This window comes from Asterias rubens, chromosome 13, assembly GCF_902459465.1.
Source record: "Asterias rubens chromosome 13, eAstRub1.3, whole genome shotgun sequence".
Taxonomy (NCBI): Eukaryota; Metazoa; Echinodermata; class Asteroidea; order Forcipulatida; family Asteriidae; genus Asterias; species Asterias rubens.
Window position 1 is genome coordinate 14,521,545 of NC_047074.1, and position 27,522 is coordinate 14,549,066.

The window sequence follows — 27,522 nt, forward strand, 5'->3', positions numbered from 1 at the left end:
TGACATGCTAAAACTGAGACGAAAATTATTACTTTTACTTATTTCTCAAAAACTACAGCACATCAGTAAGTAAAATTTCATGGGAAGCTTTCTACTATCATTATCTTCGAACTGAGTAAGTTTAATGTATATTTGTGGACATACCCTTTAAGCAGGTTTCTGGTTTAACTCACGATCCACGAGAGCTTCGAAATGTGACCATTTGACTTTCTACAAAACTGGCTCGGTGTTAAATTATATTATCGGTAAATTGTAACAATTTTTATTTCAAAGTCATACTTTTATTGAGTGGACTGCTTACTTTTAATAACTTTTAGTTAATTTGCTTGAACGAAGTCTGATGTGTAGGTTACTTAAATGACAGGGGAAATGAAGGTACGCAGAGAGCTTCACGAGACACTCCGTAGATTACACATAACAAAAACACCATTCATTAATACCTCAGACAGTTTCGCTGATCCTATTGGTGGAGAGCGCGTCACGTTGGTGTGTATAAACCTTTTTGTTTATGACCAGTAAAAAGTGTTGAAACATGGGCGTGGCACGCGAGCTTGCACCTGTGCTTATACGACAGTTTCTTCATTCCTATTGGTCGCGCGATACGCGCGACGCGCACAGCATTCCCTTATAAGGAGTTGTTTACCCAAGGGCGGTGGAGGGCTTTACCATTTCATAGCTGGAGGGGTGTTGTATTGAAAGAAATCATTGAACAATTATAATTTTTGCATTTATTTTACTTTTTGACCAGAATTGTTGATGTTTTTTGACCGAAAAGGTATTTATGAATGGGATTTAAAGTGTGTCGAATCGGTTTTCAACTAGTGGTTTAAACCCGCCGAGGCCTGGTTCTTGATAATTTAATAATAATAATAATAATAATAATAATAAGACTTGTAATGCGCACATATCCACCCTGCTGGGTGTTCAAGGCGCAGTAAAACCAAAAACAAAACAAAAACAAAACACAAAGAAAAACAGACACAACAAAATTAGTCATTGAAAACCTGTGACATAAGATAAGTTTTGAGAAGAGACTTGAATTTTGCAGTACAAAGACAAGATCGAAGATTAAGTGGTAGAGAGTTCCAGATGCGTGGCGCGGCTGAAGAAAAAGACCTGTCACCCCATGAGTGTCGAGACTTGGGTTCAATGAGGAGAAGCATGGAACTTGATCGAAGATTCCTTGATGGAGTGTAATCTTGAAGCAGTTCAGAAATATAGTGGGGAGCCTTGCCATTTAGAGCTTTGTGGACAATGAGCATCAGCTTGAAGATGATTCGTTGAGAGATAGGGAGCCACTGTAGTTGTTTCAGAATGGGGGTGATAGAACAGGATTTTCTAGACAGTGTCACAATGCGGGCAGCAGTATTTTGGAGCCGTTGAAGTCTGGAAATCTGGTTGTTAGGAAGACTGTAGAGAAGAGCATTGCCGTTGTCAAGACGAGAAGTAACAAATGCGTGAATGACCTTTTCAGTGGCACTTTTGTCCAAGTACTTGCGAATCTTACCTATATTCCTGATGTGATATGATGATAAACGAACAATGTTGTTGATGTGTGGCTGAAGTGTCATTGATGAATCAAAAATAACCCCTAAGTTCCGAGCATTCAGCGAGGGAGCTATCCGAGCGTCACCGATGGAGATGTATGGCACTGAAACCTTAGTTAACTGTTGACGTGACCCAAATAGAAGGAACTCTGTCTTATCATCATTTAACTTCAGGAAGTTTTGTTGTGTCCAACGTCGAATCTCTTGGATGCATTTCTCAAGTCTTGCAATGGATGCATTGGCGTTTTCGTGAGAAGATTTAAACGTGATGTATAGCTGAGTGTCGTCTGCGTACACATGGTAATTCAGATTAAATTTCAGGATGATGTCACGAATCGGTAAAGTGTATAGCGTAAACCACTGCGGGCCGAGTACCGACCCCTGTGGCACAGAGTAGTTCAAAACAACAGGGTCGGATATCGCGGTGCCAATACATACATGCTGAGTTCTATTGTAGAGATACGATTTGCACCATGCTAGGGCTGTGTCCTCTATGCCAAGGTGATTCTGGAGCCGAGAGAGAAGGATGTTGTGATCGACAGTGTCAAAAGCAGCACTCAAGTCTAGCAGGACTAGTGCTGTAAGGTTACCATTGTCCATAGAAGAGAGAATATCGTTGCTCACACGGACTAGTGCAGCCTCGGTCCCATGGAAAGGCTTGTATGCTGACTGGAACACGTCGGACAGGTTGAAAGTATGAATGTGATCAGAAATACGTGATGAAACTACTCGTTCGATGACTTTTCCAAGATATTTTAAGTTTGCAACCGGTCTGTAGTTTTGGAATATCTCCTTGTCCAGGTTTGGTTTCTTGATGAGTGGCCTGATGTAGGAAACTTTGAGGCTATCGGGGAAACAACCGGAACTGAGGGATTCGTTTACAAGCTTAGTGATGTAGGGTACAAACATATCGATGTTTTGCTTTATCATGGATGTTGACACTTCGTCTCGGTAAAATTATCAAGAACCCGGCCTCGTTGGGATTTAACCACTAGTTGAAAACCTCTTCACCACACATTGATTCCCTTATTTGCGACCATTTTGTTCCAGCTCAACCGATCCCGTACAATATTGCTTGAAATTATCTTTAATAGTAAATCCAGCTGCTCGGGTTACAAATCAGAATCTTGGATTATTAATATTTAAAAGTCTTTGAACTTGATCAATGGTTTGACTACAAAATAAAGCAACGACAACTCGATCAATCTCAACATAAGTTGTGAACAAATGTTTTTGTTACGTTTAATTTCAGTCTCCGCAACAGAAACAATTATAATCGCAATTCTTGAAGTCAAAAAACCTCACTCCCCAAAAAAAGAAACACGAGAAATTTAACAAATTTCAATAAATCAGATGTGGATTGTTTCCGGTAACACTCAAACACAAAATCACTAGGCCTGAGATCTTTCTCCCATGGTAAAAACGGCCCCAGTAGGCCCACCTGGTGTTCACTGCATGCCCGCTTTGATATTCAGTCCACCTGGTGTTTTCTTTCAGACCCATTTCTGTAGCTGTATTGACTGTGAGCTGATGATATAAAGTTATCGAAGCGGTTGGGAATAATAGCTCACTGAGCCATCCCCCTGACCTTGGTCATATTATCATGTACTCATGGAATCCACAAGAGTGACCCAAAAGGGAACAGTTTGAAGCTTGGCTGGTACACCCTGTTGATCACCTGCTTTGTAGACACCGGTAGGATACCAGGGGGCTGTTTATTTTTTTACCTTGGAAGAAAATATCTTACGCCTTATGAAAAAAGGCTAAATTAAAATGTTATACTTTATCGTACTCAACCACGGTTCCTCTGCGACAGGGTATGATATCTTTGCATTCAGCGAACTGTGTATAAACTTCTTCTGATAGCACCCTCTTTTGAATATTCTCCTCCAGCCCATGTTAATTTCCTATAAGCAAATTCACAGAGGGACACTATTCCCTTGGAAACCGCCTTTTCCTCCAAATTACACTAATAAAAACAACCTAACTCTATTGGTTTGGGAAACTTGTATGTACTTTTCCTTAAATTATTTAATTAATTATAGGATCGCATCTATTGTTAATTCTATCTGGTAAAGAGCTTGTCCCTATTCGTAAGTACGAATTCCATTTGTCAATAGTGTAATGTATTAATTTCTCTAAAATTCAATGTTTTTGTATAAGTTATTAAAAGTAAATTTAACGATTATTAATGTATGAGGTACACAATATAATGAATGAAAAAACTACTCCATGCAAGAAATTGCAACGAGATATCGCTTTTGACTTTTCTTCATTAACATATTTTCTTTAGAATGGTTGATTTTGTAAGAATAATTATTGGTAATGGTTCTAATTTACATTCAGAGTTGACTGGTCCAAACGGGTTGGACTCATTTGGTCGCAAGGTGGCAGCATTCATATTGTGATTAGTAAGCATGCGCAGTAAGATTCCGGGAGATTGTTGGCTAAGGTTGTTCTAAACTTAATCACAGAAAACATCTTTAAGATTTCTACGTAGATATGAATTCATAGTATTTGAAAAACATCTACAAGTTAATTGCTGACCAGGAAAGCATACTAGAAAAACCGTGTTTAAGAAAGTTTCAATTATTGTTGTAGTAACTAACGTAAGCAAATATGCTAAATTATTAAGTTTTTGTCGCTTACTCATGAATTGTCTTAATTGGGTAATTTTTTACTAACAAAAAATGTGTTGTTTAGGACCTTAACAAGGTGACCACAACCCTGGCAATTTCCCCAAACGTTAAGGATAGTAAAAGCCCTGGCTGGAAACAAAATCTAGAAAAGAAGACTTGAATCTCAACCAGATCTAAAATTAACTAAAGCTTCCAAGTTTTAGTATCTTGAAATATCTTCCATAATTCTAGATGTTGATAGCTTACTATGCTTATATTTACACACTTTTGCGTTATCGTTTCATTTTAATTCAAAATCCGTGCTTTAAACAATGTTATTTAAAATTTGTTTGTATACTTGGAACTGATGTTTTAACTCAAAACGCAAGCAGTTATTTCTTATCAAGTATGGTTTTGAAATAATTAAGATACTATAATTATCACATTGTAGACAGTATGGCGCCCTCTCGTGTTCTATCGTTCACCCTCTCGCTTGCCGAATGTGAAGCTGGACAGACCATTATTGCGCTTGCCGAAGGAAAAGTCTCCGAACGCCCGTTTGTCTTCCGGCATCATTTGTTCACCCTCAAGTCCGGATCGTTTGCCAAAGCTAAAACTGGACACTCCCATGCCTCGCTTGCCGAAGCTGAAATTGTTGCCGTAAGCCCGCTTCCCGAAGTCATAAGATCCGAATATGTTCCTCTTCTCGGGTTCCCTCTTGCCAAAGGTCAGCCCGCTGTTAAAGGAATAAGGACCTGACCTCTTGCTAGCTTGGTACTCCTCTAGTCCGGTCAGCTCGTCGTCGCGCTTAGCTACGCTGTACGGGTTCACCTCATCCATCTCTCGTTTCTCGTACGGAATGGGGATAAAATACTGCCCTCTCTTGCCAAAGGTGAATCCACCAGACGCTTTCCTGGGATCAGTTCTTCTTCCATACGGGTAAAATTGCGTCTGGGCTGCTTCAACCTCACGCTCCCTGTCACTTTGTTGACGCTTGGAGGCGCTGTGTAGACTTGGCACATTGTTGCCCAAAAGTGCATTTAAATCCGCATACTGAAAGAAAAAAACATGAACCAAGAAGTTGTTTTTACAAGAGGGTGCTATACATACAAACTGAATATAAAACTTAGAATATGTTAAAGACCTTAATATGACTAAACTACCGTAGGGCTTTAAGTGCGCCCTCAGTGTTCATATTGTAAAAAAAACCTTTGGGGTAGCGCCCTGTAGACTGACTCTCTTCTTCTTTTGTAGCTTTGTGCACGTGAGAGCACCTACCTCACAATATTGAAGAAACATAAATCGCATATAAAAATTGGCAAGTAAAAACCAGGTCATTTTTTAAAGATATGGGAGGCTTTCGTTCAGAATTGTGTGGATGAGGCTTTGCTTGCATGACCTATGCTTGATTTTGTTATGCTTTTATTAAAAGAACGCACTTAAAGGCAAATGTACCGTCATGTAAGATCAAACGAAAATATAAACACCATTAAGCACTGTGACGTCATTGATTGCAATAGTTCCCCCAAATTGAATCTTGCCTCCTCGCCGCTAGAGGGCATAGTTTGGCAATCTTGCCTCCTCGCCGCTAGAGGGCATAGTTTGGCTCGTGTTTTCCCGGCCGGGTCTCTTAACGCATAAACTACCGCTCTACAAACAAAGAATCGGAAGTAATATGACCGACGCTCAAACACAGGCACGCTTATTAACCTTCGGGCTTTTATTATTTCTGTAAAATGTTCTGATCTGCAGATGAGATCAATCAATCAATAGTTGTTTTTCCTGCAGATGACCCAGTTTATCAAGTCTTTTAGAGGGGCTGCTTTTACATAATAAACACGTTTCCCCACGAGACATTGAGCCATCACATTACTAGCACACATGCTTAATGACTTGAGAAATCAAGGTGCCCCAAGGCTCCATCCTTGGCCCTACAAGGTTCGGGCGAATTACACGTATTTGCAGCAGCACCCCTCTCAGCGCCAATTCAAACCACCACAATATCCGTCTAGATTACTTGCTAGGGGCAAATGGAATTATCCTCTAAACCTATTTTCATTAGATTACGACAGGTCACCCTTGGGTTTCAATCGGCAGGCTTTGTAATGTGGAAAGACAAGGGCCAGACGGAAAGAGAAGTTGATAACTTTTATCAATTCACAAAATGAAATAACACTAATGTCCCTCTAGAACTGTATCCATAGGATGTGTATTGTAACTGATGTAATTATAAAGCCTTTTGAATTAACTCTAACGTTCCAGTGCAGCAACCCCTGACCAATAGTGCAGCGCAGCTTCATAAGTAAATCGTCTTGTCATTATTAATTGAATACAACTCAAGCTAAAGTTGTATTTTTCTTTCAGCTAAAATAGACTTAAAGGCAGTGGACACTATTGGTAATTACCCAAAATAATTATTTTCATAAAACCTTTCTTGATTACGATTAATGGGGAAAACTTGATAGTAAGTATAAAACATTGTGAGAAACAGCTCCATCTGAAGTGACGTAGTTTTCGAGAAAAAAGGGATTTTCCACGAATTTGATTTCGAGACCTCAGATTTAGAGAATTTGAGGTCTCGAAATCAAGCATATGAAAGCGCACAAATTTGTGTGACTATAGGGTGTAGTTATCTCGCAACTTCGACAACAAATTGAGCTAAAACTTTCACAGGTTTGTTATTTTATGTATAGATTTACATACACCAAGTGAAAAGACTGGTCTTTGACAATTACTAACATTGTCTTTAACTACTAACCTGATGTTACACAAGGCTAAGCATTAACATACATTTCAGTGAATGGTGTTACACTCTAGGCCCACATGTCAGTCTTTGGCGCGAACATTTTCCGGACCTTTGGAATTGCAATTGTCTTGCTTTTTATATAAAGTGTAGGAAAAATGACCAAACGTACACTACACCTGGGTTCACCGTCAATAAGGACAACGATGTTCAACGTTAGCAAATCTACTGACATATTCTGTAATGGTTCACGACAATAGACCAAAATGTACATCACAATCAATAATATGACTCAATCCACATGTCTCTTTATCTATATCAAGTATTTAATATGAATCAAGCTCGGAAATCAAAGTCGACTCTCTAAAGTTGTACGTCTGATCGTTTTAGTGCTAGAGACGTTTAAGTTGATCGTGCTTCACCTGAGGGGGGGGGGGGGGGGGGGTAACAAGGAATGCCTAGAAGTCAGCTTGGACGACTAAAAGGGACGATTACGAGTGACTTTAGCTGGAGGGTACTCGAGACTGAAGAGTTTGACGGTCTATTACACACACTCAACGGCATGTCATCCTTGTGTTTATCAGGTAGACCGGAGTTGTTGAGAAAGAGTTTGGAGCACCGATCGATTGCACTCATAGATCTTCTCTGTTCTTAGTGAAGGATCTTGGGTTTCCAATCAGCTAAAGAGTTAAAGTCTATACACATTGATCAAGATGTTTGCGGTACGGTGTGAGTGCTTTGTTTTATCAGGGAGGTCTAATTCTACCTCCATGGTTTTATCATCACGTTACGTGATGCTATTGGTTAAATTGCGTGGATGTGATTTAGAAAACGTTTGTTTTATGAAGGGGGGAAGTGCGGCTTATGCTACTGTTCCTAAGCGCTTTGAGAAATTTTTTGGTGGAATTGCTGTTGAATCGGACAAATTACATTGCGTGCTTCCTTTTTGCAATGAGAAAATATAGGATAAAGACAAACTTAGACCAGGAAAGAGACTGAAGATTGTCAAAGGATCTGCTGTTCCTTCGTTTTATGTTTTTGATGCATCTTTAAGTGGCTGCTTCTGCACCCTTCTTTTTATTTGACGTTTTTTTCATCATTACCTTTTAGAAGTATGCATTAGCCTTTTTTAAAACATATTTAAATTTTTTTTACGGCCTCTAGGCTGCTTTAACGCTTTCATTTTTTTTGTTAAAAATGTTACCTTATAAAACCCGAAATCTTTTGTTTAGTTTTGATTTAAAATTTTGCTTGAAAACTGAACCATGCTGTTTGAGTAATTTTGCACGTACCACTGATTATGTAAGATCTTCATTTGTTTCCTGTAAAATCAGGAAATATATAAAAATACATCTTTCTTGTACGATTGGCTGATTTAGGGGTCTCTGTTTCCCCACATTGGTCTGGTCACAAATTATAGCTAGGCCATAGAGTTATATATAAGAACTAGGCCTACGTCTCGACAAATTATAGCTAGGCCATAGAGTTATATATAAGAACTAGGCCTACGTCTCAACAAATGGTGCTTGACTAACCATGAATCAAGAGTCTTTTGTATTTCGAAAAATATTCACTTTTTATGTACTATTAATTATTGATCAATATTGACTGGAGTGGTCCCATCATTAGACAATGAGATGTAATTACATGCCTGTATGTTTCGTTTTTGGAAAGGGCAAGGGCGCCAAGGAATTTTCTCCTTGGTAAAGGGCACCCTATGAGAAATTGTAGGTTACCAGTCAAACTCCCATGCCACATGTACCATTCTAATTTGCTATCCGACTTATTTCTGCTCAGCAGCTCTTTAAAAATGGGGCTCCGATTCGTCGCTTGCACAGTAAGCGGAGAACGGTGATAGTCGCTTGCACAGTAAGCGGAGAACGGTGATAGTCGCTTGCACAGTAAGCGGAGAACGGTGATAGTCGCTTGCACAGTAAGCGGAGAACGGTGATAGTCGCTTGCACAGTAAGCGGAGAACGGTGATAGTGTACAAGCATAGGCCTACATTGTAAAAATATCCGTCAAATTTACGGCACTTTACCTGGCAGCTAGGGTGCCAGACAAAGTGCTGTTAATTTCACGCTGGAATTTTTGTAAATTGTGCCTTGAAGGGGTATACAAAACTTCCACCGTAAAATTTACGGCACTTTACTTGGTATGGTACCCTAGCTGCCAGGTAAAGTGCCGTAAATTTTACGGATATTTTTTACAGTGATAGATTTCGACGATAAAGCAGAACCATCAAATTGGGCCCTTTTGGTTTCCCGAGGACGGCCTTACCATCGTGGTGAGAGTTCAGAATGTAATGTCTGAACACAGACTCGCTGACATTAAAGGAACCCGACTATAGAATGAATAGACTTGGTCATACATGTACGTTGATGTGTTTCTGGTTCACAATAGTCAGTACCCTCGTTTACAGGTTTCCTCAAGCTTGCGACTTAAAGTGGTAAAGAAGCAACCCATGGTTTCATTACCGGATACATAAATTCTAGATGAATTACTTGTTCTCTTACCGAACTGTCAGGAGCATAGGGTTTGTTGAACTCGTCTTGTTCCTCGACGTCTGCGGCATCAAGTCCTGCAGATTGACATACCAGTAGGCTGACTGCCCCGAGTAAGGCTACGAATCGCACCATCTTAGAGGGAATAAAACGTAAATATAAAGTTGAATGAGGATAAGATTTAAGTCAATTATAGAAAAAGAAAATTAATTTCCAAATCTTCCGGGTCGGAACTGACCCGGATCCTAGTTCCGGTAGGGCCTGACTCGGAATCGATGTCAACATTACACAAAATCTAACGCAGAATCCGAGTTAAGCCCACACTTTAAACCACTTCCCGTTCCGGGTCAACCAAACCCAGAAATGAGTTCTGGAATCCGGGTTAATTCTTACCAAGTTTTTTATAACACATTAAACAACACATAGCATGTTGTCTTCAAATATTGATTATACTTTGGAGAAACTGAGAATGAAATGCACACCAGGGGAGCAATTTAATCTTGAAATGAAGAAACTTACAAAATGTTCACACCTAGAATATGTTTTTCTCGAAGGAGAATTTAAAGGGAAAAACAGTAAAATATTACCACTTATAAAAGTCGAAATTAACAGATTACTTTGCTCAAACATATCAGAGTGGCACAGTTGCAACAATGTAAACTTTATAGAGTTTTGGCATGGTAACCATTTTTTGTTAAGCAATAGTTATATGTGCTTAGCAAGTTTTATGCTTACATACTTATGAAAGTGGGCACAGGACGTTATCAACGCCCACTGTTTGAGAAATCTTTCAAACCAATCACCAAAAACCTGCCATTCATTCTGTCCCGGCATACCGAACCCACACACTTCAAATCGTGGCAAACGGATGCAAAAAAGTACAGTCCAAGTGAATGACCTAAAAACAATTTTCATTCAATCTCCAATATTATTATCCTTCAAAAAAAGGGAGCTGTTTTAGGGACTGAAAAGCTTTATGAAAATGTCATGTTAGAAATGCGTGAGTTGTAAATCGTTTAACCACTTTTGACTAGATATGTGTGTTAAAGTGGTGGTTCACGTCATATACAGTTACACGAGCTGGTTTAAGTGTTTTGCACTTTTCACCACATAGTGTACAACGATTGTTTTTCTATTACTACGTGGACTGTAACACTCAATAGTATGGCTTTGATTATGTGTGTTCACGTCTTGGTAATGTACCCACCATGGAAATGAATTCAATATAAGGTTATAGTAGACAAACGTACAGCATTAGATGACAATTTGATACTTTCGAGGACAATTTTGTCGATTTTAAGAGATTTTTTCGAGTTTTCCACTTGAATTTCCATCACCAAATAAATTCATGGAAACTCTTTTCACTCTGTTGAGGGAATGAAATCTGATTATCACGTTCAGTGATATAATTATTTGGAGAAAACTGTCTATTTTGACAGTGACAAATGACTCTCATGAAAACCAACCAGTCAAAACAGTTTTATTTGTAAATCATTCTTTGTCATCAAAGCCCTTGGTATTTGCCTAATGCAATCATGGTTGTATAACAATCATTTCCACCAAGTTTCATTTTGTCAGTTTCCGTGTCACCTCTTGTCCAAAACGAAGTGTTACGCACGACTTACGAGCTGTTTTTACTGAGGGCAAACATCTGACTGTAGATACAAGCAGTTTTTTTTGGCAACTGGCGTGCCTGACCATGCAAGGTCTGCCGTGCATCGACGCGTGACATCGGTCTATCTAATCGATGGTATCTCGGTATCTGACCGCTAAGTCGGAGTGCTAAAAGCAAATTTACCACCAGATGGGAATTACAGCGTGGAGCTCGTTAGAGGCCGGAAGGTGAAATGTACCGAGTGACGTAAATGGAGACACCATAACGTCCATGAAATAATGTCATGCCTAAGGATACTAATCCACAAGTTTAAAAATAAGAGTGCTGGAAGTTTTATAAAAATATATTTTTTTATAAAACTTCACATCCATAAGAATGAAAATCCATAGATCGATGTTAACTAGATATAAAGTAAACTGGCTTTAAATGCACTGAACACTTTTGGTAATTATTAGCATAACAACTTACTTGGCAACGAGCAATAGAGAGCTGTTGATGAAGTCACGTAGTTTTTTTTTGAGAGAGGTAATTTCTTACTTAAATATTAAAATACTTTATTTTGTACAGGTTTGTTATGTTATGCATGAGAATACTGGTTTTTACAGGTTTGTTATGTTATGCAAGAGAATACTGGTTTTTGACAATTACCAAACGTGTCCAGTGTCTTTGAGAAGAGAGACCATTTTTCGAAAGCAACCAACTGCTTCCAAACATTTTCCGAAAGCAACCAACTGCTTCCAAACATTTTCCGAAAGCAACCAACTGCTTCCAAACATTTTCCGAAAGCAACCAACTGCTTCCAAACATTTTCCGAAAGCAACCAACTGCTTCCAAACATTTTCCGAAAGCAACCAACTGCTTCCAAACATTTTCCGAAAGCAACCAACTGCTTCCAAACATTTTCCGAAAGCAACCAACTGCTTCCAAACATTTTCCGAAAGCAACCAACTGCTTCCAAACATTTTCCGAAAGCAACCAACTGCTTCCAAACATTTTGTTCGCCGTACGTTCTCAAATTCAACAAAGCCGTTTTCCACGAACGTGAATGCTGCAAAACATTTAGGGGTGAAGAATTTTTTAAGAGGTTTGGGAAATTATTTTCCGAAACAGGTAAAGAAATGGACGCCAACTTCTAATCATGTTTTCAAATAGAATTTTCCCAACCCCCCTCCGTGTCACAGCATCACCCCATCTCTTTAATACATTTATTTCTCAGATCTAGATCTTGATCAAAGGGTTCATACCCCACCTCGCTTATAGTCTTGATTACGAACTCATATTTCACCAGAAGCAGTCCGCTCCGTGTAAATTAAATGATTTTACCTGACGAAAATTCAAAGTGAATTTTCCGGGGTGATTCAACACGCAAAAATGCACTTACATGACAGGGGAGCGCCCGTAGCATGTGTGAGGGTATAGACTGGTTCCCCTGATGGGTTGTGGGTATAATAAGATGCTGGTAGAGGGCCATTGTAAGGAACCCGACATCAACATTTTAATTTGCTATCGATATTCAATCGCCATAGTGTTGACTTATTTTCCCCAAGTTGATTAATATCCATGATATAGGCATGGTGAGGTATTTGTATAAAGTTACATTGGTCAGAACTGAGTGTACTTGATGTATGATAAAAAATGAAGCTCGTTTATGTAAAAAAAAGAAGAAGAAGAAATAATCATCGTTTTACATTAGTTACGTGTGCATCAATCATGAATTTCACTCTGCAGATGTTAGGTTTTTATCAAACATTTTTCCCTTTACGCCCCTCTTGACACAATTTTAGTTATTTTATTAATCTTTATCTGGCGAATCAATGATCGGATGGGACGTGAAGCCGTTGGCGCATGTGTTGTGTAATAACCATAACATATTCCAAGGGAAGGGGTTCGCCCCGGTGTTCCTGGTTTGATTGGCAGCACTACATCATGGTGCTATGTAAAAAGAGTAGGCTAGGTCTCATATTAAAGCGTAGTATCATACTTGCATGAAAATACTGTATGTTGAGGCGCCTCATAAACATCACTGAGTGACGGGTATGCACGCTATATAAGAAGCCATTACTATTATTACTGACTAATAAAATTTACATTATACGAAATGCAACTCTGACTAGCACATTTAAAGATTCAGAAATAAAGATATATAAATATGTAAAGAGATTGATTTACTGTCTGATGTATCTTTGTTAGATTGTCAACGAACTTATAAGTGGCTAACTGTCAGTCAATAGTCGCAAAGGTGGCTACATCTGAATCAAGAAAAACTGAATACTTTTCGTTACTTCAATGTTTGCTTTGGAAATTATACACAAGTGAAGGGGTCAAATGCAATTCAATAACAAACTTATCATAAATTGTTCAAATTGAGTAATGAAATAAGTTTTCGTTCTCTGCCATCTGCTTATTATGCTTAACACATTTTTTAAAGGCACTGGCCACCTTTATATTGTAAGACCAGTATTCTCACTTGGTGTATCCCAACATAAGCGTACCATTATAAATCTGTGACGTTTGGACTCAACTGGTCATCGGAGTTGGAAGAGAATAATCACAGAAAAACACATGAAATATTTTAATATTTGCAAAGAAATAACCTCTTTCTCAAAAACTGCGTTACATGCAGAGGAGCCGTTTCTCACAATGTTCTACTATCAACAGCTCTCCATTACTCGTTGCAAGTAAGGTTTTATGCTAACAAACATTTTGAGTAATTGCCAACACTGTCCAGCACCTTCAAATTAATTTTCTCCCCAACATTCGCAATCTGCACGATATCGCAGCGAATATTGGCAAACTTCTGAGGCAATTTCCTTCCTGAACACTCGTGGGATCCTTTTCCTTTCCTGTTATCCTTTTCAAAACACGCGGGGCCACAAGAGAAAGCGAATGAGTGAGACGACGCTACAAGGGTACTTGTTGAATTAATATCTGGGACGTTATGATTGTGGGCCACACTCCCACCCCCAGCAAGGCCATTAGACTCGATGCGTTGGGTTCCAGACCCCACTATATAGAAGGGAATTGCAAAGTTTAAAGTCACATGGAAATATAATTTTATTCCGTCAAACATTATGAGTATATGTTTCTAAACAATTGTTTTTACCGATTTATATGTTAAACAAAATAAATAAAGTTGCATATATGTTGGGATTGTGAGAATACTGGTCTTTGACAATAACCAAAGGTGGCCAGTACCTTTAACGTATCACACGCAATAAACTACTGTCGACGATATTACACAATCTTAATTTGCGGACCAAATCCACGGCTTGTATCAGGTGACTACAGATCCGGGAATTTTTGTACAAAAGACGGACCTCAGGCATTTGGAGGATATATACATTCATTATATCCCTCTGTATGTTGGTTAATATCGCTATACTGGCTTGACGCAAGATCAAATAAAGTCGTGTATAGGAGACATGTATACAGTGCGATGTCCTGTAGCGGCCCCCGTGGCACAACAGAGGCAATAATGTCGACTGTTAGAATAAACGGATGGCCTCATTAGTGTTGTTTGTTAAGCCACATTTCGTTGTTATAAGTATAGCTGTATATGGTCAGCTAATGAGCTGGGGGGAAATAGAACTATCTCCAGTCCAATAATTATAACTTGTTACACTGCAAAAAACGTCGGGTGTTAAAATGTGTGTATGTGCATGTTGTTGCCACATACAAAACAAAATTCTAAGTTAAGTTTAAAAGATAGGGTGTTAAATTAACACTATCTGCCTACAAGTTTGTCCGTTTAACTTGGACCTTACCGAAGAAATCTTTAGAAATAGAATAATATGTGTTTCCTCAATGTTTTATTTACACAATAACCAGCCTACTTTATAAAGTTCACAGTTGCCACCCATCACACGCTTTACTTTATCATAACGTGACTTTAAGAGAGAAGTCTTGACTTGTATTGACTTGTCTTTAAACCACGTCAAACCATTTTGAGCCATCTGCCTGTTTTGATGTAGCTCCCATCCCGTGCAGAAATTGAACAAGTCTTATTTAGGTTGTTAAGTCACGGTCTTAGATGGTTATCAAGACGTTACACAAGTCTTAACTCTGCCCCATCCCTGTGAGCTAAGTCAGATTATTATCTTTTGCTAAGGCCTTTACCTTCTGCTTGTTACCAATCAATAAGTCAGTGATAACTATCAGGAGAAGGGCTTTCAGTATTTGCGACTGTCAGTTAAAGCTTTAATATCTTGAAACAGTCCTAGACTTGTTTCAGTCGAGGGAGAGGAGCGAGGCCAATGAGGGGGTGTTACCACGCCCACTTAAGGTGATGTCAGTTTTAGATTTGTTCAGTTCGGGCAGGGATGTTGTGTTTAATTCCATTATTTTGAGTGACATTAGGGGAGGCCGGAGACAAATAAAAGAAAACCCACGCAATTTTTGATGGGTGTCCTCGCTGAAGGCTGAAGGCAAATGTCGCTTTGAAAGTTGCATGGCTAGAATTTTGCCGAAAGAAATTCGTTAAACGAAATTTGTAAAAAGCTTTTTTGATTTATAAATGATGCCGTTTTTCAAAACGGAAAGCATACAACAGCTTTCGCATATTCCACGGACAATGCACGCAGGAAATGCAAGGTGCATACATAAAAATGTAAACTTCTGATACGGTATCATGAAAGTAATTCATTGGCTTTCTAGAATTGTTTAAATTTTAGAATTTATTTTTTTGAAATCATATTTTTAACGAGGCCAAAACTCGGACCGCATCTTCTATATACTCCAATCTACTGCTACATGAACAATGGTTGATTAGTACATGCATTGTAATACTGAACAATACAAGTTAATGAGCGTGCACTTTTACTTGATAAGGAGCACTGAAGAGCTGTAATGTATTTTTAGAGAAAGATGGAGTTTTCAACCCCAAAAAGTTGAATCAGAGAAAGGCTTCTCATGCTTGAAGGCTTTGCAAAGGCATTTTAAAAAGCGCACGATTCTATGCTTGTGTTTTTTCTTGCTATATTTTCTTGCAACTTAGATGACCAACTGATAAACTGTCACAGATTTATAGGGTTATACAAATCATGCATTAATTGGGACACACCAGGTGAAAACATGGTCTTTGACGATATTACCATTTGGATACCTTGCCTTTATGAATTTCACATGGTGTAACAAATATCTTTAATCCGTTAAATTAATTTATCGAGAAGAGGCAGAATGTTCGTACTTATAAGTATTACACAAGACAGAGGGCATCGGGCTCTTAATATGAATCATAAATCAGTGAATTGAGGTATCTGTGTGGCAATGTAAAGCAGTGTTAACAAATAGGTTTCCAAGATTTGTGAAGCTTTGCTAATACGAATAAACTATAAATAATAGTTAACTGTCGGGTATAAAACCATGTGAAAATCTCTTTAGTGAGCGTGTTGCTTCTGAAAATAGCCGATTTAGTCTCGACGTTTCGAACAGTATACTCTGCTCGTCTTCAAGAGAACACCAACGAGCAGAGTGCACTGTCTGAAAGTTTACTATTATTTATAGTTTCTTTCTAGTAGGCAAAATGTTGATAACAATAAATATTACATCAGACAAAGGAGATCGTGCTCGAAATATGGATCAAAACTCAGTGAACTGAGGTGTCTGCGGCTTTAGTAGCAGTTTTCAGAGCCAACACTCCCTCAAAAGAGGTTTAATAAAATGGTTAAATACCCGCAAGTTTACTATTATTTATAGTTTATTTTTATATTTTGAAGAGATAGCACACGCATTGAACACCTGGAATATTAATGGTACAATAGCATAGTCTGATTTGTCCTATGCTGTATGGACATTGATACCTCCTGTATTGGACAACTGCAATTGTGCACAAAAGAAATGGGATCATCAAACTGGCAGTTTACATCCTATATTACAGTAACTTGCGCTGTGGCTATCCTGTTACCTATAATCCGATCCGGAGTTACCAATTACTTCTTAAGAAATAAACGCACTTTGAGAAAAGAAAGCTTGTCTTCTTAATGTCAGTGCGTGAACTTTAAAGGTGATGAATAATGTTATATGGAGAATCAAACTATGTTTCCTTTTATTGTCAATAATGAAAGCGTGTTCTTATATATAGCGCATATCACTGTGGGGTCCGTATAGATGCGCTGGAATGGGGTAGCATGTTTTCACCCAGTCCGAATTGATGTGATGTTTCAGCCTGTTTAACAACCTATGGACAGTATTAGTTTATTTGATATTGACATTGGGCATTCACATATAGGTTTGTACGGCGATAATGGACATTCACGTATTGGTATACAGTAATGGACAATGAACATTGCTGTACAAACTTAAATAAAAAGTATCATTTGAATACCAGTCGTGAGACGTGTGTCTCTGAGCAAGATGCTTAACTATAAGTGCTTCTCTTCACACAGGAGTATAAATGGGTACCTGCGAGGGTCAAGGTTGATTGTGTATTAAAATGCCTTTAAAGCGCCACAGAAGCCCGGGGCTGTATACTCCAAATGGAGCTGAGAAACATTACAAGAATGTGTGGGTGTTTTTTCTTTCATCATTTTCTCTTGAAACTTCAACAACCAAATCATTGAATTGTTTTTCTGGTGATCAGTGAACCCTATGTGGAAAACGTGATCCTGAGAACTCTGTTTTAAATTAATGGATGTCATAATTTGATAAGTGAAGTTCAAGACTCTGCAACCTAATACCTTCACTGCATTAAGAAAATGACTTGGAGTTTTACATGTGAATTAAGTATTGACTTCGGCTAAGTTGAAAGCATTGACGTTTCAAACAGAAGTAAAGGAATGGAAATCGTAACCCCTTTGGTTGACTGTAATTTCTAGTCGACTTTTTTGTTTCAAGTTAATCTTCAGTGAAGCATGATGTGCGAATGTTGAAAATTAAATTATGAGGCGGCAACATGTTCTCATCATCTTGACAAACCTGTTGACACGGACGCGTTGATTCCTATACAGCCGACGTCATAATTTCATAGACTTGATCATTCAGCTGTGCCTATTTGCACATTATTTTGAATTATACCCTCGCGGGAATATTTAAAAGGCACATAGTTTGACTGGCCAATCACAATTGCAGGATTCTCACTGACCGTGACGTCATTGTGTAGTCTGTATTCCTTTGAGATAATGAAGAGTGGTAAAGATAACAAAATGAAACGTCATAGTGTTCTTTGGGCATTCCTTTTTTTAAACTTAAACGACGTTTTGCTGACGTCGGTTGAGTTAATATTGGACATTTGAGATTCACATACAGGATGGTACAGTGAATTAATATTGGATATTGTACTTTCACGACCACAATAAAGATCAGAAATATTTGTCCATTCCGTTGTTGCCCATATCCCAACCCAACACAACACGACCAAACACAAACACATTCGAACCAAACCCCAAAACATCCGACCAGTCAAAAGAAATCCAACAGATGCTTACTCTTAAATTTCCTAATAAACTTTCGCTGCACTGCATTCCACCTAAGGTGTATAATCGAGCCTCATCAGCAATTTTAAGTCCAACCGAATAACCCATATATGATTTAACAGCCAGACAACCATAGCCCTAGGTTTACCCACTGACTTTAAATCACACGATGATCACCCGCCCATGAATTTGTTTTTCGTCGAAGGAGTTTGCTCTTGGCGCATTTAAGTGCCGGAAAACCGGCTACTCGTCGTTGAAAGGGCCCCGTTTCCATACGCCTGACTACTGCCAGTGCTCCATCAATTAATCTATTTACAAGTTGACTATAACTGGGGTAAAGTCTTATTGCATTCAATTGAAGAAAGTACCGCTGAACTTTGACCTAAACGTGATTCGGATACGCAAGAGTGCTATAAACCAGATGACATCTGTGATTAATGAAATCTTTGGGAGTGGGTGATGTGGGTGTACCGAAAGGGCGCTGATTAACGATTGTCGTCTGGGAATTCAGTCATTTTTTCGTTGTCTATAAAATAGAGAAATGGGAGAAAAAGTATGGCTGTAATTTAACAAGGAATACATAACAGATGAACATAAGTAACATGTAGGCAGTATTGCGTAATTAAGTTAGAGACTCGGAGGGAACCTGGTTACCAGAGCTCTATTTGTTTTAACGATTTATAAGATTGACAAGTTTTAATTTTGACATGTTGAAATATTGAGATAAATTACCACAGTGTCCAATTTTGTAGAGCTTATTTTGCATCAAGAGTAGCTAAGCACACAATAAAAACGCTTACCAGAATAAGCATACTAACTAGAATAAAAAATCCATAAAGGTGCTAAGCAGAAACTTATGCTTAGCAAAAGCAATAAACGACCGGGGTATCAGTCGCAGCGTGTTTGAAGTTCTGGCTGGTACCTATTAGTAAAAGCAAAACCTTTCTATACATAACCGCCCCCCAAAAATAAAACTAAAACTAAAATAAAACTTAAAATGTTTTCATAAAAGCGGTCCTTTAAAGAAAAATCATACCACGAAATACTGGGATGGCACTTCCATAGCTCCGTAGAAAGAAGGCCCAATCCCATCTATAACAAAAGAAAGTCGGTAACTGTTGAAGACATTAAAGATTCACGCTACAGCGTCCTAGACGTCATTAAAAGTAAAGAAGTAGTAAGAGAACTAATTTAACACATCTTAAGTTGAGAAGTGTTGCAGAGTGCACGTCTAATCCAATTAGGCCGTTGATTAACAAACCACCCGGGTTAAAGATACAAGATTGATTGTCAGAAATAATCACAATATCGCAACAGAAGTAGCTGTTCAAAAGATCTCAACCATGATCCACAAGCCGGTCAAATGACTGTGAAAGGTGTTACCTTTTATCCATTAAGACCATGTCTAAGACTAAAATAACCAGCTGATTGCCTGATCCATCAGGGTGACTTGATGGGTAGAAAGTGAGTTGTGTACGGTATGGTTTGATCAGGGCGAAAGCCCCCGGCGACGCTGAGCTTTTCCGCTCATTTTTAGCGTCTGTCTCTAAGCCGTTTTTGACCGGTAACTTTTACCATCAATCATTTGATCTTTAACGGTGACATTTGTGTTGCTGTTGTGGTGAATGTATCACACATTCACAGACGAATTGTTACTTAGAAATGGTATCAACTCTGGCAGGTTTGTTGTTAGATTTCTTCTGGAATCAATTCGCACGTTGGTTCGCATTAGCGTTTGTGTCATCTGATTCTCAACTTGCAAACAATACACTACAAGTTGATGGCAGACATGTTCCGATTTAAATTTTTTGTTTCTTCTTTTTTTTTCCAAAGATTCCTGTGGGGATTATCCGGTTTGTAAGACTGTCAGCTCATTTGTCATATTTTGGGATAAAAAAGGGATACTTCAGAACGCTAGGTGGCAGCAGACCTATTACGTATGTTCACGCTGTTCTGATCATGCACACATTTCTTAGAACAATAAATTTAGCTAAATCTGATGCCACCTATAGCATCCCAAAGACCCCCTATGTAGTTCTAAAAAACATTCGTTCGGCTACCAAAGTGAAATACTACGCTCAACCCTATGAAAGGTTAGTCTGATGTTCGGCTACCAAAGTGAGATACTACGCTCAACCCTAGGAAAGGTTAGTCTGATGTTCGGCTACCAAAGTGAAATACTACGCTCAACCCTATGAAAGGTTAGTCTGATGTTCGGCTACCAAAGTGAGATACTACGCTCAACCCTATAAAGGTTAGTCTGATGATCGGCTACCAAAGTGAAATACTACGCTCAACCCTATGAAAGGTTAGTCTGATGATCGGCTACCAAAGTGAGATACTACGCTCAACCCTAGGAAAGGTTAGTCTGATGTTCGGCTACCAAAGTGAAATACTACGCTCAACCCTAGGAAAGGTTAGTCTGATGTTCGGCTACCAAAGTGAGATACTACGCTCAACCCTAGGAAAGGTTAGTCTGATGTTCGGCTACCAAAGTGAGATACTACGCTCAACCCTAGGAAAGGTTAGTCTGATGTTCGGCTACCAAAGTGAAATACTACGCTCAACCCTATGAAAGGTTAGTCTGATGTTCGGCTACCAAAGTGAAATACTACGCTCAACCCTATGAAAGGTTAGTCTGATGTTCGGCTACCAAAGTGAGATACTACGCTCAACCCTAGGAAAGGTTAGTCTGATGTTCGGCTACCAACGTGAGATACTACGCTCAACCCTATGAAAGGTTAGTCTGATGTTCGGCTACCAAAGTGAAATACTACGCTCAACCCTATGAAAGGTTAGTCTGATGTTCGGCTACCAAAGTGAAATACTACGCTCAACCCTATGAAAGGTTAGTCTGATGATCGGCTACCAAAGTGAGATACTACGCTCAACCCTATGAAAGGTTAGTCTGATGATCGGCTACCAAAGTGAAATACTACGCTCAACCCTATGAAAGGTTAGTCTGATGTTCGGCTACCAAAGTGAAATACTACGCTCAACCCTATGAAAGGTTAGTCTGATGTTCGGCTACCAAAGTGAGATACTACGCTCAACCCTATGAAAGGTTAGTCTGATGTTCGGCTACCAAAGTGAGATACTACGCTCAACCCTAGGAAAGGTTAGTCTGATGATCGGCTACCAAAGTGAGATACTACGCTCAACCCTATGAAAGGTTAGTCTGATGATCGGCTACCAAAGTGAAATACTACGCTCAACCCTATGAAAGGTTAGTCTGATGTTCGGCTACCAAAGTGAACACAATGTTTTGTACAGTGAATACCTACCCCTTTACATCAATGTTAGAACCTGCATGTTTGGGAAGTCTTTATTTCATTTTCTGGGAGATGTTTTTTTTCTTCTTTCTTTTACCGGTTGTTAGTTTTGTAACCACTGTCTAATTATTTTGGTATGCGCTTGTAAACGTTTAATGGAATGAGCGGAATATAAATCAATGATTATTTAATAAATTATTATTGGACATTCAGATATGTTTGTACAGAGAGTGCCGATTCGCTGCACCAACCGAACTTCCCTTTTATTTGAACCATAGGTTAATTTCCTTAGAGATGATCAACTTCTTGGAATCACGAGAAGTTCAGGCACTGTAGTTACAACATCCACAGGACTGATTTACCTCAGAGATGTATGTCATTTGGACGAAGCAGTACAATTATTGCTGAAACTCTATATCTTAAGTAAATACATGGTCCATTTTCCGGAATAAATTTAATGTACAATTTGATTCATACTTTAAAGGCAAAGTAAACCTTTGGTGTTTGGAACCTTTTGACTGTTTTAATCCTATAGCTGTAAGAAATATATTGACAACCTTTCGCTTCAAAATTTTGGCTTCAATTTTCACAACCAAAAATTTGGAAATATATCCCCGCAGCAAAACAATAAATCTCTGAAAGAAATCCACAATCTGAAACTGATAGAATTGCCCCAGGCCTTCTTCCTTTCAACCCGTTCCGAATCCCCCCTTCCCAAAAAGAAAAAATAGAGAACATTGAGACCCCCCCACACAACACAACATACAACCAAACAATAAACAAGTAAATATCAACACCTTTTTTGTATCAGGTGCTCTCAAGCTTACACAACATGAAGGCAACTTCGAAATCACTTCCATATTTGCAATTATTGGAAACGGTTGCCCACAAAACCCGCACTCGGATCTTTCCTACTTTTCAATTAGTTTTCTGTGGCTTCAACATCGAGTCTTCCAAAATCATTTTGTTCAGACCTTCCTTCCCGTACTCTGTTATTCCTCGGATTTATTGGTTTGATCAAGTCTGCAACTACTTTGGTTTGAAGCACGCAATACAAAAAAACGCGGGATTTATTTGCTATTTCATGTCCATGACGAAATGATGTCACCAGGACGCTCTTAAGAGACGCAGCTGGCTTTATCGTAATGGAGATAGTGGAGGATGTTTCTTTAAGTAAAATAATAAGACGCTGTGGATATTTGTCAAGCTGATGGTGTCATGAAAGGTTATTATATGGCTTTGGGAAGACATATAAATTTCAATAATAACAGCTCAGATGGCTGTTAGGAGATCGTATTACACTTCAAATGGGTAAGAACCTTTAGAGAACTTTGTCCAAGGTTTCAACTCTGCAGACATAATAATAATAAATAAAACCTCTAAATGATTCTAGTTCTTTCCTCCAGAACATTTAAAGGCTCCAAATCTGACATCGCTCAGTCATGCGCGAGATAAGGACCTTAGGCAAATGGACTACTTCGTGCACTGAGATTGTCATATTTCATACCGTTGGGAAATTTCATGGAAATTGAGTGCATTTCTGCGAGTGCAAACGTTTACATTAAAAGCCATCAAAAACACACAGGCGTGAGGACGCGCCCACCCGACGGCAAGGGTGGTGGAGAGTGAGAAGGAGAACACCATGCTAGTGTTATGACAGAACGATCTTTCCAAGTGCAAATGATTGATTGGAGTTTAAATAGTAAGTGATCTATCGCCGATTTCATATCACTACGCTATAGGATAACGAGCTGTGGTTACATGTATCTCTGTCATATAACTCCAACACAGGTGTCAAGATAGATGCACAACGTTTTCTCTCAAAATACAACGTAGGGAATTCAATCTAAAATTTCCGAAGTAAGAGGCATTACACTCGAGTGCTGAAAAAGCAAGAAGTAACATCTCTAAGCAGTTCACTGGCAAGAGTTATATGCCTACTATGATTGACCTAAATAAACATGGATGGTTCACTTTTCCTAGTTTTTCGAAAAGTGAGCCATCTCAGTAATGTCAATTCATTATATCTTCTTTTAACCGGCTAGATAATTGATCGATTTTGATGACTCACAGTCACCTCGATTATTGTTAGATACTGCCTCATATAAGTAAACTTAATCACCACAGCTCGCTAATTTGAGAAAACCAGTAAAAAGGGTAACAACTTTGAGGATTTATTTCACAGCAGAGTTGGTTGTAAAAGGAATGTCTTGTCAGCTTTTTACACAATAAGAACGTTTTTGATTTCGCCACAGAAATTGACCAGTGTTTTGAAGACAATGTTATTGTTTAAAAACTTTGTACGATCTTCATAAAGTAAATGCTGCAAGCTCGAACAAATCGTCTGGTTTATCACTGTGTCCCCTTAAGTTGATTGCATTACTATTATTAATATATTATTATTTCTGGTAATGAGTGCCAGGAAGCCTCATACGTGAATGAAATCACTGCAGCACACTAACTTGATGAAACCTGTAAACAAGGCTAGCTCTGTGAACCAGAAACACCGGGGTTAACCCCTACTCTTACACGATGTGTTCTGGGTTCTTTCCCATGCCTTACCAATCCTAGTGCACGGAACCTACAGCTTAATGTCCCATTCGAAGGATAACTAAATCTTGCTCAAGAACATATTAAAGTACCACGATCGGGACTCGAACTCACACTCTACTCATCATAAACACAAAGAGTCCGTTGCTCTTTACCGCTCAGGCACGACACGCCCATGACGTAGGACCTAATTATTTTATCCAAACTTTAACCACACAAGATCCCCTTTAATAACGGTTTCAGATAAGTATGTTTGAAATGAACAAGTATAGAACAAGTCCAAGAAGTTTAACAGCTCAAGAATTAAGTCCCAATGTTATTGTGTTAAGCGCCTTTCCCTAAAGTTGATGGGGCTTATATTATAGCACACAGGGACAACTCTAAGACACATATATTACATCTTGAAGATCAAAATGACAAGGAATGAGTGATCGATACCTTTTTTCTTGAGGAATTTTAACAACTCGTCAAGAGGGTGGATTCACATCCCGGCTGACGTCTAACTTCCTATTTTATTATTTTAGTGAGGAATTACCTCTTTCTCAAAAGCCACGTTATTTCAGAGGGAGTCGTTTCCTACAATGGTTTATACTATCAATGCTCATTACCAAGTCAGTCTTTAAGTTAATAATTGTTATGAGTAATTACCAAACGTGTACCTTCCCTTTAATGGACAAAACCTACTCAAAAGAGATTTACACATGGTGCTACCGCACCTTATACTCCCACATCGCAAGGTTTCATATCCTTAAAGACTGAAATTAACCAAAACAATTCTTTACCAAGTAAAATTATAAAGAATTATTATGTTGTACAGTCATTTACAAAGTGTTCCCTGAAATGGTTCACACAATCACTATTTTTAATTATTCATCCATGGTTATTTTCACCAAGGTTACTATACCTAACACAGGCTAACTAGAAAAAACATAGTTCAACACGCCCTTCTCATTCTAGGTTCGATCGATTTAATGAACAACGAGCCAATTATTTCTCGTTTTACAAGGGTGTCAAAACCGCCAGGTATCGGGCAAAAGGGGAAAATGTTATTGGAAAAACTATGGCCTCAAAATATATATCTGCCATTGATTAAGGGGTGTCTAGAAATAAAAATATATCTGCCATTGATTGGGCGTTTCTTTAAATACGGCGAATGAGTTAATGGTATATTATTTTTGGTAATCACTCTAAGTTATTATGTGGTTATTAACTTCATTAACATTTACGCTATAATGTGTATATGAGAACAAAACAGCTGACTGTGTCAAAACGCAGTTTCCTTTCAAAAAAATGTATTTTCTTTGAAAAATACGTACTTGTCAAATGTAAATATTTTCAGGTGAAGTTTTGCATTTCAAAACAACGTTCCATTAAGAAATGGGGGTTGTTGTTCATGTTTTCGTTGTTTTTTTTGTTGTGGGGAGGGGGAAGTAAAATTTATTTTAAATCCCTTCAAAATAATATGTCCAAACGGTATAATTATGATCCCAATAGACTGAGGGTATGTGTTAGGTACTACTGTCGGCGGGCTGGCCGCTAAATAACCACCAAATATTAGCCAGTTAATATAAACTACACCAATCATTCGCGTGACGGAATTTAGACAGATTACATGCTATGCTAAAGGGTCATTATACGGTACCGCGGTATTAGAATACAACATAGTCAGCTTTCGTTAATTACTTTCTAGTTTCCAAAGGGTTGCTACAGGCTTTAGATGTTAATGCTTTAAGGCCAATAGGATACTTCTGCAGGTTGAATGAATAGCAATCTATTATAGTAATAACTACTTGTACAAATACTATGTCAAAAATAATGACATTGTGGGTGTATTTCCACATATAACGTAATGGGTTTGAAGTGTTTGAAGTGGCTGAAGTGTTTAATCGTTTGGTTTTAAAGTGTTTTTACGAAGGGCTTCCGACAGATCAAATTTATTCGTGAGGCCACATCTGATTTGGCAGCTCTGGCTACGGCTACGACCGTTGCTATGGGCGTTGCTAAGGACAATGACACGTTGGTTCAGCTGCAAGCCGTAGCTGCAGCCGCTTATTTGGCACGGTCTAAAATTGTTATGTATTATAGGGGGTACCTTTGGTTTTTATCACTATATAATTATTTTATTCGCACATACAAATGTAGCTGTACACAAAGAATCTGACCCGTGAAATTTTATTTCGAAAGATGGTTGCGTTTTTGAGACATCTGGCAAACATCCTGAATGTCCACGCAGAAAGATTAATCCCTAAAGGTAAACACAGTTTTTACTACAACTACCTTGAGAAGTGGTTACAAATGGTATACCTTCCCTTTTAAAATGTTGAAATCAGAACTAAATTTACTTGCCGCTCCCCAGGAGAAACGACATCTTTGAAAGATATTGAAAACAAAAAAGCTTATCGATCATGGCTTCCAGTTTCGAAACGGGTAGAACTTTTTCAAGAACTATCTATCCATGTCCGTGCTTTATTGCTTCAATTTAATCTAGTGCATAACTGAACGTAAACTACATCCCTCAAATAAGACCACCATAGTGTTTATCGCTGTTTTCGTTTCAAGCGAAACATCACAGGAATTTCTTCTTTATATCAACAAATTTTGCAGCAAATTTCTCGCCCCGTTTAGTGCAAAAGTGACAAAGTTTTGGTCAGACATGAAGGACTCTGAACCTGCCCTTTCGCTTGATCTTTAAAAATTGAACGTTATAACGTTTTGTGTTTTTGGTAGAAATAATTTATGTTATACGTGCTTAATAACATTCGACGATTCAACCTTAGTATAAAAAAGCACAATGGCACTGTAAACACAGAAGTCTCATTTAATTGCTCATACGGCCATACACCAAGTAGAAATAATGAACAATGCTCATCGGGGTCCCTTAAAAGATTCAAAGAAAATAATTCTCTGAAAGAATGAACTTTCTAGAGGATGAAATCAAAAGAAAGAGAAATCAAATTTAGTGACTTACCATCTTATCCTTTCTTGCTTCCGTTCTTCTTCTGAAGAGTTGTGTACGTGAAATTATCTTGACTTTTTCCCGTCGTTATCTGAGAATACGGAAGAGTAAAGTAAAAAAAGATACCTTTACTCGTCTGCGTTTAGATGTTGAAGACTTTTATTCCAGCGAGACTAAAGACTAGCAGGTGATCCCATTGATTTTAATACCGGCATCATAACAAGTAAAACCAAGTCACTGTCGTGTCAGCAGCGTATCTTAAGATTGTCACGTGATCCACGTACTTGCCCCGACATAAAAGGACATTG

At 38.5% G+C, this 27,522-nt stretch overlaps 1 protein-coding gene across 1 annotated transcript; it reads right to left on the reverse strand.

Annotated features, from left to right (window-relative positions):
* Positions 1 to 2,752: 2,752 nt before the first annotated feature.
* On the reverse strand, positions 2,753 to 27,457 carry LOC117298775 (FMRFamide-like neuropeptides 3). Its single transcript, XM_033782104.1, has 3 exons — positions 27,227 to 27,457; positions 9,425 to 9,547; positions 2,753 to 5,218 (listed from the first exon to the last, which is right to left on the reverse strand). Exons 1-3 carry the CDS (start codon positions 27,227 to 27,229, stop codon positions 4,640 to 4,642), a joined length of 705 nt encoding a protein of 234 aa, XP_033637995.1. The 5' UTR covers positions 27,230 to 27,457; the 3' UTR covers positions 2,753 to 4,639.
* Between the last annotated feature and the right edge of the window lie 65 nt (positions 27,458 to 27,522).

Coding starts and splice junctions, on each gene's coding strand:
- LOC117298775 (XM_033782104.1), bottom strand. Junction 5,219..9,424: donor CCTATGCTCCTGACAGTTCG/GTAAGAGAACAA, acceptor TTTTTCTTTCAG/TATGCGGATTTAAATGCACT.